The sequence below is a fragment of the Oncorhynchus gorbuscha genome, linkage group LG03 (assembly GCF_021184085.1).
Source record: "Oncorhynchus gorbuscha isolate QuinsamMale2020 ecotype Even-year linkage group LG03, OgorEven_v1.0, whole genome shotgun sequence".
In the NCBI taxonomy this organism is placed as follows: Eukaryota; Metazoa; Chordata; class Actinopteri; order Salmoniformes; family Salmonidae; genus Oncorhynchus; species Oncorhynchus gorbuscha.
In genome coordinates this window covers 86113767-86128939 of record NC_060175.1, presented here as the reverse complement: position 1 = coordinate 86128939, position 15173 = coordinate 86113767, and the positions used below count along the sequence as shown (strand labels likewise).

Below are 15173 nucleotides of genomic sequence, written 5' to 3'. Positions count from 1 at the left end.
ATAAGGTATCCATCAATCAGTGGAGGCTGCTGAGGGGAGGACGTGTCATAATAATGGCTGGAACGGAGTGAATTGAATGGCATCAAACACAAGGAAACCATATGTTTGATGTGTTTGATACGATTCCACTATTCCACTCCATCCATTACCACGAGCCCATCCTCCCCATTGAGGTGCCACCAACCTCCTGTGCCACTGAACAATGCTTGTTGTTGAGAATAAATTATATTTGGGTTATCCTAACTTTGACTATCTCCCCACTTAATTCAACTCTATATTTTGTTTTCTATATTGTTTTTTGTTCATGTTGTTGTTTTTTGGGCTGGAGGGTGATATATAGTGGATCAATGACCACTTACTCTTTAAGTTCAACTCTATATTTTGTAAAATGCACTGTTTCTTTTTTTCATGTTGTGTTGTTTTGCTAGAGGGTGATATCAGTGTTGGGCGATTCCACACTAGGACAGCCCGGAAATATTTTGGGTATGTTTGTCACGCCCTGACCTTAGAGAGCCTGTTTATTTCTCTATTTGGTTAGGTCAGAGTGTGATTTGGGTGGGAATTCTAGTTTTCTATTTCTTTGTTGGCCGGGTAGGGTTCCCAATCAGAGGCAGCTGTCTATCGTTGTCTCTGATTGGGAATCATACTTAGGCAGCCTGTTTTCCACCTAAGTTTGTGGGTTCTTGTTTTTGTTCAGTTACTGTGTAGCCTGCAGAACGTTACGGTTGTTTATGTTTTGGTGTACATCTAAAATAAAGAAAGAAGAACACTTTCCACGTTGCGCTTCGGTCTCATTCCGACGACGGACGTAACAATATTAGATTGTTCCTTGTTGAGGGTCTTCCTGCCATCTCACTATTTTTTAAGACAAAATAGTAGCCAGTCAGAGGACCTATGGGACTGCAGTCCTGTTTCCTGCTGCTGTGATTAAAACTCACTCACTCACTCACTCACTCACTCACTCACTCACTCACTCACTCACTCACTCGCAGTTACTCACAGCTTAGATTAATTGAATTGTCTGAAATGCAGACAGTAAACAGAACATCCCAAAAGTCTTGACACTTTCAACTCAAGTTTATTTGTCATGACTTCATGTTGTTGATTGAGCTTTCCCAATAATTCCTCCATTTCTTTAATTGAGGGCTGAGTCTGCCTGAGCTACACTAACACTAATGTGTGTGCAGATGTAAACATTTTATAGTGTAAACTGTGAAGCCTGTGTGAGTCTTCAGTAATGACCTCTGTCTCTGTCTTCTGGCTGTAATCTCTCTCTGCAGTCAGTGTACTTACTAGTCCAGCTCACTGGCCCTACAACACAGAACAGACACTGCTGAAACGTCCTCTGTTGTTTATCAATTCAGCAGCACGTCAAGACTGTTGGGACGTTCTAATTCTCTTCTGCTTTTCAGATGGTTCAATTAATCCAGCATACAGTACGTTATTTCAGCAAACAGATGATGTAACTGTCTATCTGTTTATCTTTATTAATCAGTTACATTGATTAATTAAGTGTCTATCCTTCTAATTACAATGAGTGCTCTGCAGTTATGGTGTTGGACTTCACTGGTCCTAAGGGGAAAGTGAGCAACTAGATTGGAGAGTTTTGTTCCTCGTTCATGATGGAATTATTTCCAGTCAGAATTGAAAACACGTCTTATTTCCAACAGAAAATGTCTCTGTCTGTCCAATCCTACGTTCACTTACAATTACGCCTTTTTGCATTCTGTAGGTAAATCACAGTTTGAGTAATTGTCTTTAGCATAGTTAAGAATGAAGTGTTATATATATAGTGTTAGTGTTATATATATATATATATTCTAAAACTTGAATGTTGCTTGTAGAATAGGGCTCCCAAGTGGCGCAGCGGTCTAAGGCACTGCATCTCAGTGCAAAAGGTGACACTGCCATGCCTGGTTTGAATCCAGGCTGCATCACATCCACCCATGATTGGCAGTCCCATAGGGTGGTGCACAATTGGCCCAGCGTTGTCTTGGTTTGGCCGGGGTAGGCTGTCATTGTAAACAAGAATTTGTTCTTAATGACTTGCCTAATAAATAAAAAGAATGTGTTTTTTTGACTCTATTCCTATGGTAGCAGTGATCCTGCTTTACCAGTGACTCAAGTGGAGCTGTCTGCCAGAGGAGTTAACTATTCTGTCCAAGAATGTACTCCAGGTAATCAATGAAGTCAATCTCTATAGTGATATACAACGCTACAGGGTTGAACACACCCTAGTATCAGATCTAAACATCTCTCCTGTAGCAAGAGCGTCTGCTAAATGACTTAAATGTAATGTAAATGTAGCACTAGGGTTACACTACCTGCTAAGGGGAATTACTGTATGTGGCAGTGAGTAAGTAGTAAGAGATAGTAAGTGGTGAGAGAGTGGTACTTCTTCCTTCCTGTTTTTGAGTCATTTCTTGTAACTGGGAGCTCTCGTATTCACTATGATGGAACAGTTGATATCCTGGAGCTGGTGGTGTCTCTGTGATTTCAATGTTTGAGAAGAGTAATGATCTGTTTGGCCTGATCAGTAAAGCCTCCGGCACTGTGCTGTTTGACCAGCTGCCGCAGAGCGAGAGACAGAGATAGACGGAGAGATAGAGAGAGAAACATAGAAAAACATAGAGAGAGGAATGAAAAACAAGTTCCCAACAGATTGTGAAGATAAAGAGCTGCATCACATTTCTCACCCCGTTGAACTTGTTGTTTTCTGTCGTCTATAACATTACCTCCAATGGCACTCCTTTTCTGTCCTCATATGAATTGTATAAATAGTACTCTCATTAATTGGACCCATCAGCAAACTATTGAATTAATCCTTATCCGGCAGCGTAGCCTAGTGGTTTAGAGCGTTGGACTAGTAACCGGAAGGTTGCGAGTTCAAACCCCCGAGCTGACAAGGTACATATCTGTCGTTCTGCCCCTGAACAGGTAGTTAACCCACTGTTCCCAGGCCGTCATTGAAAATACGAATGTGTTCTTAACTGACTTGCCTGGTTAAATAAAGGTAAAATTAAAAATTAAAAATGAATCTATTGGAGATAAGGAGATAGACATTTGGTTCCTGTCCTCCTGTCCCCTCTGGGCTCAATGACTAGGATAATGGGATGAAGAGGGCTCCTACTGATTCTCTGGGAGACTGATATGGTCAGCAGCCCCCTAAACTCCCCCTTCCCCCCTCCTCCTGTTTGTTGAGGAGGCGTGAGAGGGGAGGGAGGGATGGATGGATGGAGCGAGTCAGCAAGGGTACGAGGGAGGGAGGGAGGGAGGGAGGAAGGAAGGAAGGGAGGATGGATGGAGGAACGGGGAGTGGAGCAGAGCAGACAGCCACACACTCCCTCTCATACACACACAGATTCGACGTGAGGGAGTCAGTGACAGAAGTAGAGGCTCCATTCAGTGCTGAGTTGACTCACACACTCTTGGTCCACTTCGCACTCCATTAGCTGGCATGGCACAGAGAAAGAGGAGTTTCACCTTTGGAGCGTATGGAGGGTAAGAGGGAATAGCATTCTCATTTACAGAGCTGTTCAACCTTACTCTGCACCTTTTACTGTGTGTGTGTGTGTGTGTGTGTGTGTGTGTGTGCTTGTGTGTGCTTGCACTTGTACACAGGCTTGTGAGTGTGATTGTGTGTGCCTGCCTGCTTGTCACCAAGGGGTGTGATTTCTGTTTGAAGTCGCTGTGCTTGCTATAAACCATTCCCTGCTTCCCTGAAAATGACAATGCAATTGACCCTGGTTTGCTGCATTATTTAACATCAGCTATTACAGACTCAACCCCAGCTAAACACTGATTTCCTGACTGACTGACAGGCACAGGAGGCTTGGCAGGGTGGAGGGTGGTGAAGAGGGAGAGAAGAGAGTTTCAGTGGAAGCTGCACAGACAGGAACTCTGATAGAAGACTGTAAAGAGGGAGAGAGGCCTGTCAGAGTTTGAATTAGAGTAGACACTGTGGCTCAGACACACACACACACACACACACACACACACACACACACACACACACACACACACACACACACACACACACACACACACACACACACACACACACACACACACACACACACACACACACACACACACACACACACACACACACACACACACACACACACACACACACACACACACACACACACACACACAGGTTGTTAACTGTAAACAAAATCAGTCTATTTAATCAATCTATCAAGCGATCTTGATTTGATTGACCCTCTTTATGCAACAGGTTCCTCACTTACAGATTGGTTAAGGAGAGTCTATACACAGTATGAGTGTGTGTGCACAACACATGTTTCTAAAGTCTTCTATCTTTCTGATCATGTGCACACTTTGTATGTTTTTGTGTTGTACTGTTCGGTATCCTAGGTTTTCCATTAATAGTGTAAATGGAGGACTCAGGTGGCGTCTCCCTCCTCTGACCTGCTGGATTCTCCCCTTAAATAAATAATTAAACTATTTGGTTTTAATATCATCACCTCTTGGAAGAGCATAGTCAGAACGACACATTTCCAATTATTCCCCATTTAGCGCTATCATCAGGATGTCAGCAAGTAACTGCATACTTTCATGATTAGTCAACATCAATTGATCATGTACTGTGGCAAGAAAAAGTATGTGAACCCTTTGGAAATACCTGGATTCCTGCATAAATTGGTCATAAAATTTGATCTGATCTTCATCTAGGTCACAACAATAGACAAACACAGTCGGCTTAAACTAATAACACACAAGCAATTATACATTTTCATGTCTTTATTGAACACACTGTGTAAACATTCACAGTGCAGGGTGGGAAAAGTATGGGAACCCTTCGTTTTAATAATTGGTTGACCCTCCTTTGGCAGCAATAACCTCAACTAAACGTTTTCTGTAGTTGCGGAACAGAACTGCACAATAGTCAGGAGGAATTTTGGACTATTCCTCTTTACAAAACTGTTTCAGTTCAGTAATATTCTTGGGATGTCTGGTGTGAACTGCTCTCTTGAGGTCATGCCACAGCATCTCAATCTGGTTGAGGTCAGGACTGACTGGGCCACTCCAGAAGGCGTATTTTCTTCTGTTGAAGCCATTCTGTTGTTGATTTACTTCTGTGTTTTGGGTTGTTGTCCTGTTGCATCACCCAACTTCTGTTGAGCTTCAATTGGCGGACAGCCTTATATTCTCCTGCAAAATGTCTTGATAAACTTGGGAATTCATTTTCCGTCAATGATAGCAAGCTGTCCAGGCCCTGAGGCAGCAAAGCAGCCCCAAACCATGATGCTCCCTCCACCATACTTTACAATTGGGATGAGATTTGGATGTTGGTGTGCTGTGTGTTTTTTTCTCCACACATAGTGTTGTGTTCCTTCCAAACAACTCAGCTGTAGTTTCATTTGTCCACAGAATATTTTGCCAGTAGCGCTGTGGAACATCCAGGAGCACTTTTGCGAACTTCAGATGTGCAGCATCATGTTTTTTTTGGACAGCAGTTGCTTCTTCCATGGTGTCCTCCCATGAACACCATTCTGGTTTAAGATTTTACATATCATAGACTCGTCAACAGAGATGTTATTGTTTTCCAGAGATTTCTGTAAGTCTTTAGCTGACACTAGGATTCTTCTTAACCTCATTGAGCATTCTGCGCTATGCTCTTGCAGTCATATTTGCAGGACAGACACTCCCAGGAAGAGTAGCAACAAGGCTGAACTTTCTCCATTTATAGATAATTTCTCTTAACATGGATTGATGAACATCAAGGCTTTTAGAGATTTTGTAACCCTCCAGCTTTTTGTAAGTCAGCAATTCTTAATCTTAGGTCTTCTGAGATCTTTTTTGTTCGAGGCATGGTTCACATTAGGAAATTCTGAGGGTTGACAGATCCATTTGGCATGTAGTTAGCTAGCTAGCTAAGGAAACAACACGTGTAATTTAACTTGCTTCATCTGTGATAAGGCTTTTGGAAAGAGCTTGATCGGCAAGTCCTCGTCCTAGTAAAGTTGTCAGTCGGACTACTGTCATCACCACCATAGATGGCAAGCAAACCAACATTTCGATATAGCTATCTAGTTTATCCCCTGAAAATGACCATGCTAACTAGCTATATTGATATTATCTGTTATTACTAGCTAGCCAATTTGACGTGGTCCATCAATCATGTCTGTCAGCAGCAATCGCGATTAAAACACTTAAAAACAATGTGAAAAGGGGATCATGTTAGTTAACTTCACTAGGTAGGCCTATGTTGTTTAGCCAACTGTACAAAGTTTCTACCGGTAGCTTGCAAAGTGAACATTATCAGTTAACAGTGCATCGGCAAATGTGCCCTTTTGATGTTTGACAGGCCGAGCCCACAAAGGATGGAATATCAACCTAAACCACTCATACTTGTCAGGTATAATTCACTTTTATTTTCTATCACTCAAATATCCAATTAATGGTGGCCAATATTGATAGATTTTGTGAGGCTACCCTCATTTATCTGAAATTCCATGATCAAGTGATGTTTACTGATCATGAAAAGAATGCAGTTACTGGCAGTGGCCTATAACTCTGATGATGATAGAGCTTGATGTGCACAATTGTTTTGCATGGAGTAATCTGAAAGTTGTAGATCTGACTGTGCTCTTCAAGAGGTGGTGATATTGCAAACAAATAGTTAACATTTATTTAACAATCCATTGAAAACATCACACACTTATTAATGGTTTAAGAAGAGATGCTGGTCTCCTTGCCCCTCAGCAGGCAAATCGAACGCTCTGCACCTTATTGTGATGTTTTTATTGATAACAACTCATTGACTCATTGAGTACAACAAACAAATTCACAAAGTCAGTTGTTCACTGCAACAAATCACTGTTTCAATTTGAATAAATATTCAGTGTAAGTATCTGCTTTCAAAATACAATATTCACTTTACTTTTGATATGATTTCTTGTCATTTGTTAACAATACAATTAACTATCTCTTAATTAAAATTAAAACTACTGAACCAAATGATGCAGTGTCTAGTTAACGTAAACCTTTTTCAGGACCCTGTCTTTCAAGGATTATTCGTAAAAATCCAAATAACTTCACAGATCTTCATTGTAAAGGGTTTTCCATGCATGTTCAATGAACCATAAACAATTAATGAACATGCACCTGTGGAACGGTTATTAGGACACTAACAGCTTACAAACGGTAGGCAATTAAGGTCACAGTTATGAACACTTAGGTCACTAAAGAGACCTTTTACCTACTCTGAAAAGCACCAAAAGAAAGATGCCCAGGTTCCCTGCTCATCTGCGTAAATATGCCTTAGACATGCTGCAAGAAGGCATGAGAACTGCAGACGTGGCCAGAGCAATAGATTGCAATGTCCTTACTGTGAGACTTCTAAGACAGTGCTACAGGGAGACAGGACAGACAGCTGATCGTCCTCGCAGTGGCAGACCAAATGTAACAACACCTGCACAGGATTGGTACATCTGAACATCACCTGCGGGACAGGTACAGGATGGCAACAACAACTGCCCGAGTTACACCAAGAACGCATAATCCCTCCATCAGTGCTCAGACTGTCCGTATTAGGCTGAGAGAGGCTGGACTGAGGGCTTGTAGGCCTGTTGTAAGGCAGGTCCTCACCAGACGTCACCGGCAAACTCACCGTCGCTGGACCAGACAGGACTGGAAAAAAGTGCTTTTCACAGACGAATCGTGGTTTTGTCTCACCGGGGGTGATGGTCGGATTCGCGTTTATTGTCGAAGGAATGAGCGTTACACCAAGGCCTGTACTCTGGAGCGGGATCGATTTGGAGGTGGGGGCCCGTCATGGTCTGGGGCGGTGTGTGACAGCATCATCGCACTGAGCTTGTTGTCATAGCCGGAAATCTCAACGCTGTGCGTTACAGGGAAGACATCCTCCTCCCTCATGTGGTACCATTCCTGCAGGCTCATCCTGACATGACACTCCAGCATGACAATGCCACCAGCCATACTGCTCGTTCTGTGCGTGATTTCCTGCAAGACAGGAATGTCAGTGTTCTGCCATGGCCAGCGAAGAGCCCGGATCTCAATCCCATTGAGCATGTCTGGAACCTGTTGGATCAGAGGGCAAGGGCTAGGGCCATTCACCCCAGAAATGTCTGGGAACTTGCAGATGCCTTGGTGGAAGAGTGGGGTAACATCTCACAGCAAGAACTGGCAAATCTGATGCAGTCCATGAGGAGGAGATGCACTGCAGTACTTAATGCAGCTGGTGGTCACACCAGATACTGAATGTTACTTTTGATTTTGACCCCCCCCCTTTGTTCAGGGTCACATTATTCAATTTCTGTTAGTCACATGTCTGTAGAACTTGTTCAGTTCATGTCTGTTGTTGAATCGTGTTATGTTCATACAATCATCAAGTTTGCGGACGACACAACAGTGGTAGGCTTGATTACCAACAACGACGAGACGGCCTACAGGGAGGAGGTGAGGGCCCTCGGAGTGTTGTGTCAGGAAAATAACCTCAAACTCAACGTCAACAAAACTAAGGAGATGATTGTGGACTTCAGGAAACAGCAGAGGGAACACCCCCCTATCCACATCGATGGAACAGTAGTGGAGAAGCAAGTTTTAAGTTCCTCGGCATACACATCACAGACAAACTGAATTGGTCCACTCACACTGACAGCGTCGTGAAGAAGGCGCAGCAGCGCCTCTTCAACCTCAGGAGGCTGAAGAAATTCGGCTTGTCACCAAAAGCACTCACAGACTTCTACAGATGCACAATCGAGAGCATCCTGGCGGGCTGTATCACCGCCTGGTACGGCAACTGCTCCGCCCTCAACCGTAAGGCTTTCCAGAGGGTAGTGAGGTCTGCACAACGCATCACCGGGGGCAAACTACCTGCCCTCCAGGACACCTACACCACCCGATGTTACAGGAAGGCCATAAAGATCATCAAGGACATCAACCACCCGAACCACTGCCTGTTCACCCCGCTATCATCCAGAAGGCGAGGTCAGTACAGGTGCATCAAAGCTGGGACCGAGAGACTGAAAAACAGCTTCTATCTCAAGGCCATCAGACTGTTAAACAGCCACCACTAACATTGAGTGGCTGCTGCCAACACACTGTCATTGACACTGACCCAACTCCAGCCATTTTAATAATGGGAATTGATGGGAAATTATGTAAATATATCACTAGCCACTTTAAACAATGCTACCTTATATAATGTTACCCTACATTATTCATCTCATATGCATATGTATATACTGTACTCTACATCATCGACTGCATCCTTATGTAATACATGTATCACTAGCCACTTTAACTATGCCACTTTGTTTACTTTGTCTACACACTCATCTCATATGTATATACTGTACTCGATACCATCTACTGTATGCTGCTCTGTACCATCACTCATTCATATATCCTTATGTACATATTCCTTATCCCCTTACACTGTGTATAAGACAGTAGTTTTGGAATTGTTAGTTAGATCACTTGTTGGTTATCACTGCATTGTCGGAACTAGAAGCACAAGCATTTCGCTACACTCGCATTAACATCTGCTAACCATGTGTATGTGACAAATAAATTTGATTTGAATTGTGATACAGTGAATTATAAGTGAAATAATCTGTCTGTAAACAATTGTTGGAAAAATTACTTGTGTCATGCACCAAGTAGATGTCCTAACCGACTTGCCAAAACTATAGTTTGCTGTGTGGATCAGAAAACCAGTCAGTATCTGATTTGACCACCATTTGCCTCAAGCAACCTGACACATCTCCTTCACATAGAGTTGATCAGGCTGTTGATTGTGGCCTGTGGAATGTTGTCCCACTCCTCTTCAATGGCTGTGGGAAGTTTCTGGATATTGTCGGGAACTGTAACTCGCTGTTGTACACTCAATTGAGATCATCTCAAACATGCTCAATGGGTGACGTCTAGTTAATATGCAGGACATGGAAGAACTGGGACATTTTCAGCTTCCAGTAATTGTGTATAGATCCTTGTGACATGGGTTTGTGCACTATCATGCTGAAACATGAGGTGATGATGACGGCGGATGAATGGCACGACAATGGTCCTCAGGATCTTGTCACGGTATGTAGAGGTTCTGGGCTGGAGCGTGTACACATGGTTTGTGGTTGTGAGGCCAGTTGGACATACTGCCCAATTTTTAAAAACGACGTTGGAGGCAGGTTATGGTAAAGAAAAGACTATTAAAGTCTCTGGCAACAGCTCTGGTGGACATTCCTGCATGCCAATTTCTGTTGCTGTCAGAGCAGCTTACCGATCACTGTACCTGTACACAACCCATCTGTAAATAGCACACCCAACTACCTCATCCCCATATTGTTATTTATTTTTTTGCTCTTTTTTTCTCCCAGTATCTCTACTTGCACATTATCATCTGCACATCTATCACTCCAGTGTTAATGCTAAATTGTAATTATTTCACCACTATGGCCTATTTATTGCCTACCTCCCTAACCTTACTACATTTGCCCACACTGTACATGTGTTTGTCTATTGTGTTGTTGACTGTACTTTTGTTAACCCCATGTGTAACTCTGTGTTGTCGTTTTTGTCGCACTGCGTTGCTTCATCATGGCCAGGTCGCAGTTGTAAATGAGAACTTGTTCTCAACTGCCCTACCTGGTTAAAAAACATTTTTTAAAATATGCACGCTCCATCAAAGACATCTGTGGAATTGTGTTGTGTGACAAAACTGCACATTTTAGAGTGGACTTTTATTGTCCCCAGCACAGGGTGCACCTGGGTAATGATCATGCTGTTTAATCAGCTTCTTGATATGACCTGTCAGATGGATCGATTATCTTGGCAAATGAGGAAAGCCCACTAACAGGGATGTAAACACATTTCTGGGATCTTTTATTTCAGCTCATGAAACATGGGACCAACACTTTACATGTTGCATTTATATTTTTGTTCTATGTAGCTAAAGTAGCTAGGCTAATTGAGGCTATTTTGTTGCGCTCCCCATACTTGTCTACAACAACTCCATTCATATGAAACAACAGTCTACCTGTTGGTTGATCCATTTCACATTGATTAGAAATCTCCCACTTCACTTGCAATGCATTTTTTTGCTGTGCATTTTTTTTAAGGTGTGCACTCATAAAAACTGTCATAAAACTGTTGTTTTATTTCAATTTCAAATGTAATGGTCTATCCTTGTAGGCTATTTAGCAACGCCACATAGATCATTTGAAGCCTTTTCATTGCTAATAGGCCTATATTTTTTTATTCTCAAAAGGTAATACTCTCCCAAGTAATCAAATACAAAAGTCCATTCGGATATTCAAATATTTAAATAACCGTGCTCATCCCTATACAAAAACAACATGGAGTGGGCATAATTTCTTTGTCATCATGGTCAAGTTTGCATGACAAAAGATCAGTCAATGATTACATGGCAAGGCTAGGGCAAAACAAGCAGGATATCTATGCCATGCAAGAGGGCTGGAGAGGGTGCCAGTCAATCACAGTTAACAGTATTTATATTCACACTGACATTCACATTGATATTCACAAAGGAAATCTACTGTACCCTGCTTTAGAGGAACAGGGAAAAGCATGAGATGAACTTGGAAACATAATAATGACTTGCACAAAACAGGTGGGAAGTGTTGTTTCAGTGTGTACACTGCAGTTGTGTGTATACTGTAATTGATGCCTGTTAACACAGTGCTCCTGTAATAACAGAATGTATATATCTCAGCTACTTGTTAGCCAGCAAAGATAGAACTTTGGACCACGTGGCATTGAAAGGCCATTTGTCAAGAATGATCATAGAAGCTATGACAGCTGTCATGTTTCTGATCAAGGCTAAATGATGGTTTAAGACATGAGTTACCAAACAAGTGTGCTGACCTTCAGGCTCCTGAGGCTGTATGTGTGTGTGTGTCTCAGAGGTGACTGGTGTAATCTGTTATAGCCAGGCCAGGCCAGCAATGGCATAGCCTCACCCTGTTAGCGTGGTCTTGCTCTACTCTGCTCTGCTCTGGTACCAGTGTGTGTTCACAGTCCCAGCCACACAGACTCACTGTACTCCACTGTACCAGAGCATCAATGTGCACATTCAGCCACTTCACTCTCATTTACTCCATCAATGGGCTCATTCAGCTGCCCATGTTATATAGTACAGAGCCTGCTGGCTCTAGACCTGGGCTCATATAACTATTGGCTAACAACAATAGTGAATATCTGATATTGAATTGGAGGATGGTATGGAAGACGTTATTCAGAGGCTTTTTGTAATTATTTCTTTCCGATCTACAGTACCAGTCAAAAGTTTGGACACACCTACTCATTCCAGGGTTTTTCTTTATTTTTTACTATTTTCTAGATTGTGGAATAATAGTGAAAACATCAAAACGATGAAATAACACATGGAATCATGTGGTAACCCAAAAATAAATAAATCTAAATTCTTCAAAGTCACACTTTGTCTTGATGACAGCTTTGTAGTCTTGGCATTCTCTCAACAAGCTTCATGAGGTAGCCACCTGGAATGCATTTCAATTAACAGGTGTGCCTTGTTAAAAGTTAATTTGTGGAATTTCTGTCTTAATGCATTTGAGTCAATCAGTTGTGTTGTGACAAGGTAGGGGTGGTATACAGAAGATATCCCTATTTGGTAAAAGACCAAGTCCATATTATGGCAAGAAAAGCTCAACTAAGCAAAGAGAAATGACAGCCCATCATTACTTTAAGACATGAATGTCAGTCAATCCGGAAAATTTCAAGAACTTTGAAAGTTTCTTCAAGTGCATTTGCAAAAACCTTCAAACGATATGAGGATTGCAAGGATTGCCACGGGAAAGGTGAACGGATTATCTCCACATGTTTGGTTCCCACTGCGATTGCATGAAGGAGGAGGTGTGATGGTGTGGGGGTGCTTGGCTGGTTACACTGTCAGTGATTTATTTAGAATTCAAGAAACACTTAACCAGCATGGCTATCACAGCATTCTGAAGCAATACGCCATCCCATGTGGTTTGCGCTGAGTGGGACTATAATTTGTTTTTCAACAGGACAATGACCCAACAAACCTTCAGGCTATGTAAGGGCTATTTGAACAAGAAGGAGAGTGATGGAGTGCTGCATCTGGCCTCCATGATCGCCCGACCTCAACCCAATTGAGATGGTTTGTGATGAGTTGGACCGCAGAGTGAAGAAAAAGCAGCCAACAAGTGCTCAGCATATGTGGGAACTCCTTCAAGACTGTTGGAAAAGCATTCCGGGAGAAGCTGGTTGAGAGAATGCCAAGAGTGTGCAAAGCTGTCATCAAGAATCAAGACAAAGGGTGGCTACTTTGAAGAATCTAAAATATATTTAGATTTGTTTAACACTTTTTTGGTTACTACATGATTCCATGTTTGTTTTTTCAATTTTGATGTCTTCACTACTATTCTACAGTGTCGAAAATAGTACAAAATAAAGAAAAGCCCTTGAATAAGTAGGTGTGTCAAAATGTTTGACTGGTACTGTATTTTGAATGATTCCCAGTTAGTTTCTATTTTCATCACAGTTCTTCTAGTCAGCTGAATAGAGGAAGGGTGGAGGATAGAATCAGCTTTATTAAAACGCAGAATAGACATTCAACCACCTCTAGATATTCAGCCACCTTTCATTTCAGTGAATGCTATTATATACAGAACATAGAGCCTTTGAATTCATGGTTACAATACCTTTAGAAAGCACATGTCCATGATGCGAATGATGTATGCACGAAAACACAATGTCGTACAGCTAACTGTCAGCTTTAAATAGTTTGCATGGGGAATATAGGAGTCATTATTCCAATTTTATTCTGCATTTAAAATGATCAGAAAATAAAAAATAGATGGAACACATCCTGGTTGTGTTCCTATTCTGTCACCCACACACTGGAGCTACAAGAGGACAGTTGTTTGAGCTTTCAATTGAATATTCCTACATTTGTTTACAGTCTCCTCACAACCTCCTTTGCAATCTTGCCCGGTGATGACTCAATTGCTTAAATTGACTTTATAATTAGTGTTGGTGTTACTCATTTCAGAAAATGTCATTTCTATTCTAACATAACATGTGTTATGCAAAGCAATATTTTTTGCCAAGTGTGTGTATTAGGCTGTGTCTACACTTGACAGTTAATGCAGTTTTTATATTCTGGTCATGAAGTTCTGATCATGGAAGTCCGAACACATCATGCGTCTACACTTACATTTAAATGTGTCCACCATGTCCACATAGTGTCCTAATTCCCTAACACAACAACTCATGTTCACCCATGACTGTGTGGTCACGCACGCCTCCAACTCCATCATCAGGTTTAAAGACCACACAACAGTAGTAGGCCTGATTACCAACATTGACGAGACAGCCTACAGGGAGGAGGTGAGGGCCCTGGCAGAGTGGGGCCAGGAAAATAACCTCTCTCTCAATGTCAATAAAATGAAGGAGCTGATCGTGGACTTCAGGAAACAGCAGAGGGAGCACGTCCATATCCACATTGACTGGACCGCAGTGGAGAAGGTGGAAAGCTTCAAGGTGTACACATCAGTGGCAGTCTGAAATGTGCCACCCACACAGACAGTGTGGTGAAGAAGGGGGCTGAAGAAATTCAGCTTGGCCCCTAAGACACTCAGACATTTTTACAGATGCACAATTAAGAGCATCCTGTCTGGCTGTATCACCGCCTGGTACGGCAACTGCACCATCCGCAATCGCAGGGCTCTCCAGAGGGTGGTACGGTCTGCCCTACGCATCACCACAGACTCACTGCCGGACTTCCAGGACACCTACAGCACCCGATGTCACAAGAAGGCCAAATAGATGATCAAGGACATCAACCATCCGAGCCATGGCCTGTTCATCCAGCTATCATCCAGAAGGCGAGGCCAGTACAGGTGCATCAAAGCGGGGACTGAAAGACTGAAAAACAGCTTCTATCTCAAGACCATTAGACTGTTAAATAGCCATCACTAGCCGGTTACCACCCGGTTACTCAACCCGGCACCATAGAGGCTGCTGCCCTATCTACATAGACATGGAATTACTGGCCACTTTAATAATGGAACACTAGTCATTTTAATAATGTTTACATAATGCTTTACTCATCTCATATGTATATACTGTATTCTATTCTACTATATTTAGTCAATGCCACTCCGACATTGCTCGTCCTAATA

At 42.3% G+C, this 15173-nt stretch overlaps 1 protein-coding gene across 6 annotated transcripts in view; it reads left to right on the top strand.

The window, feature by feature from the left end:
* Positions 1-3362: 3362 nt before the first annotated feature.
* The window catches only part of LOC124032089 (rap1 GTPase-activating protein 1-like), a 76051-nt gene continuing 64240 nt past the window's right edge, over positions 3363-15173 (top strand). Inside the window, exon 1 of one of the 6 annotated variants that reach the window (XM_046344176.1) lies at positions 3363-3501. In XM_046344176.1, coding sequence (XP_046200132.1) covers positions 3458-3501 — 44 coding nt within the window. In that variant the 5' untranslated portion in view covers positions 3363-3457. The remainder of the gene's footprint in view (positions 3502-15173) is intronic. The other 5 variants (XM_046344177.1, XM_046344178.1, XM_046344174.1 and 2 more) reach the window with 5 other exon arrangements.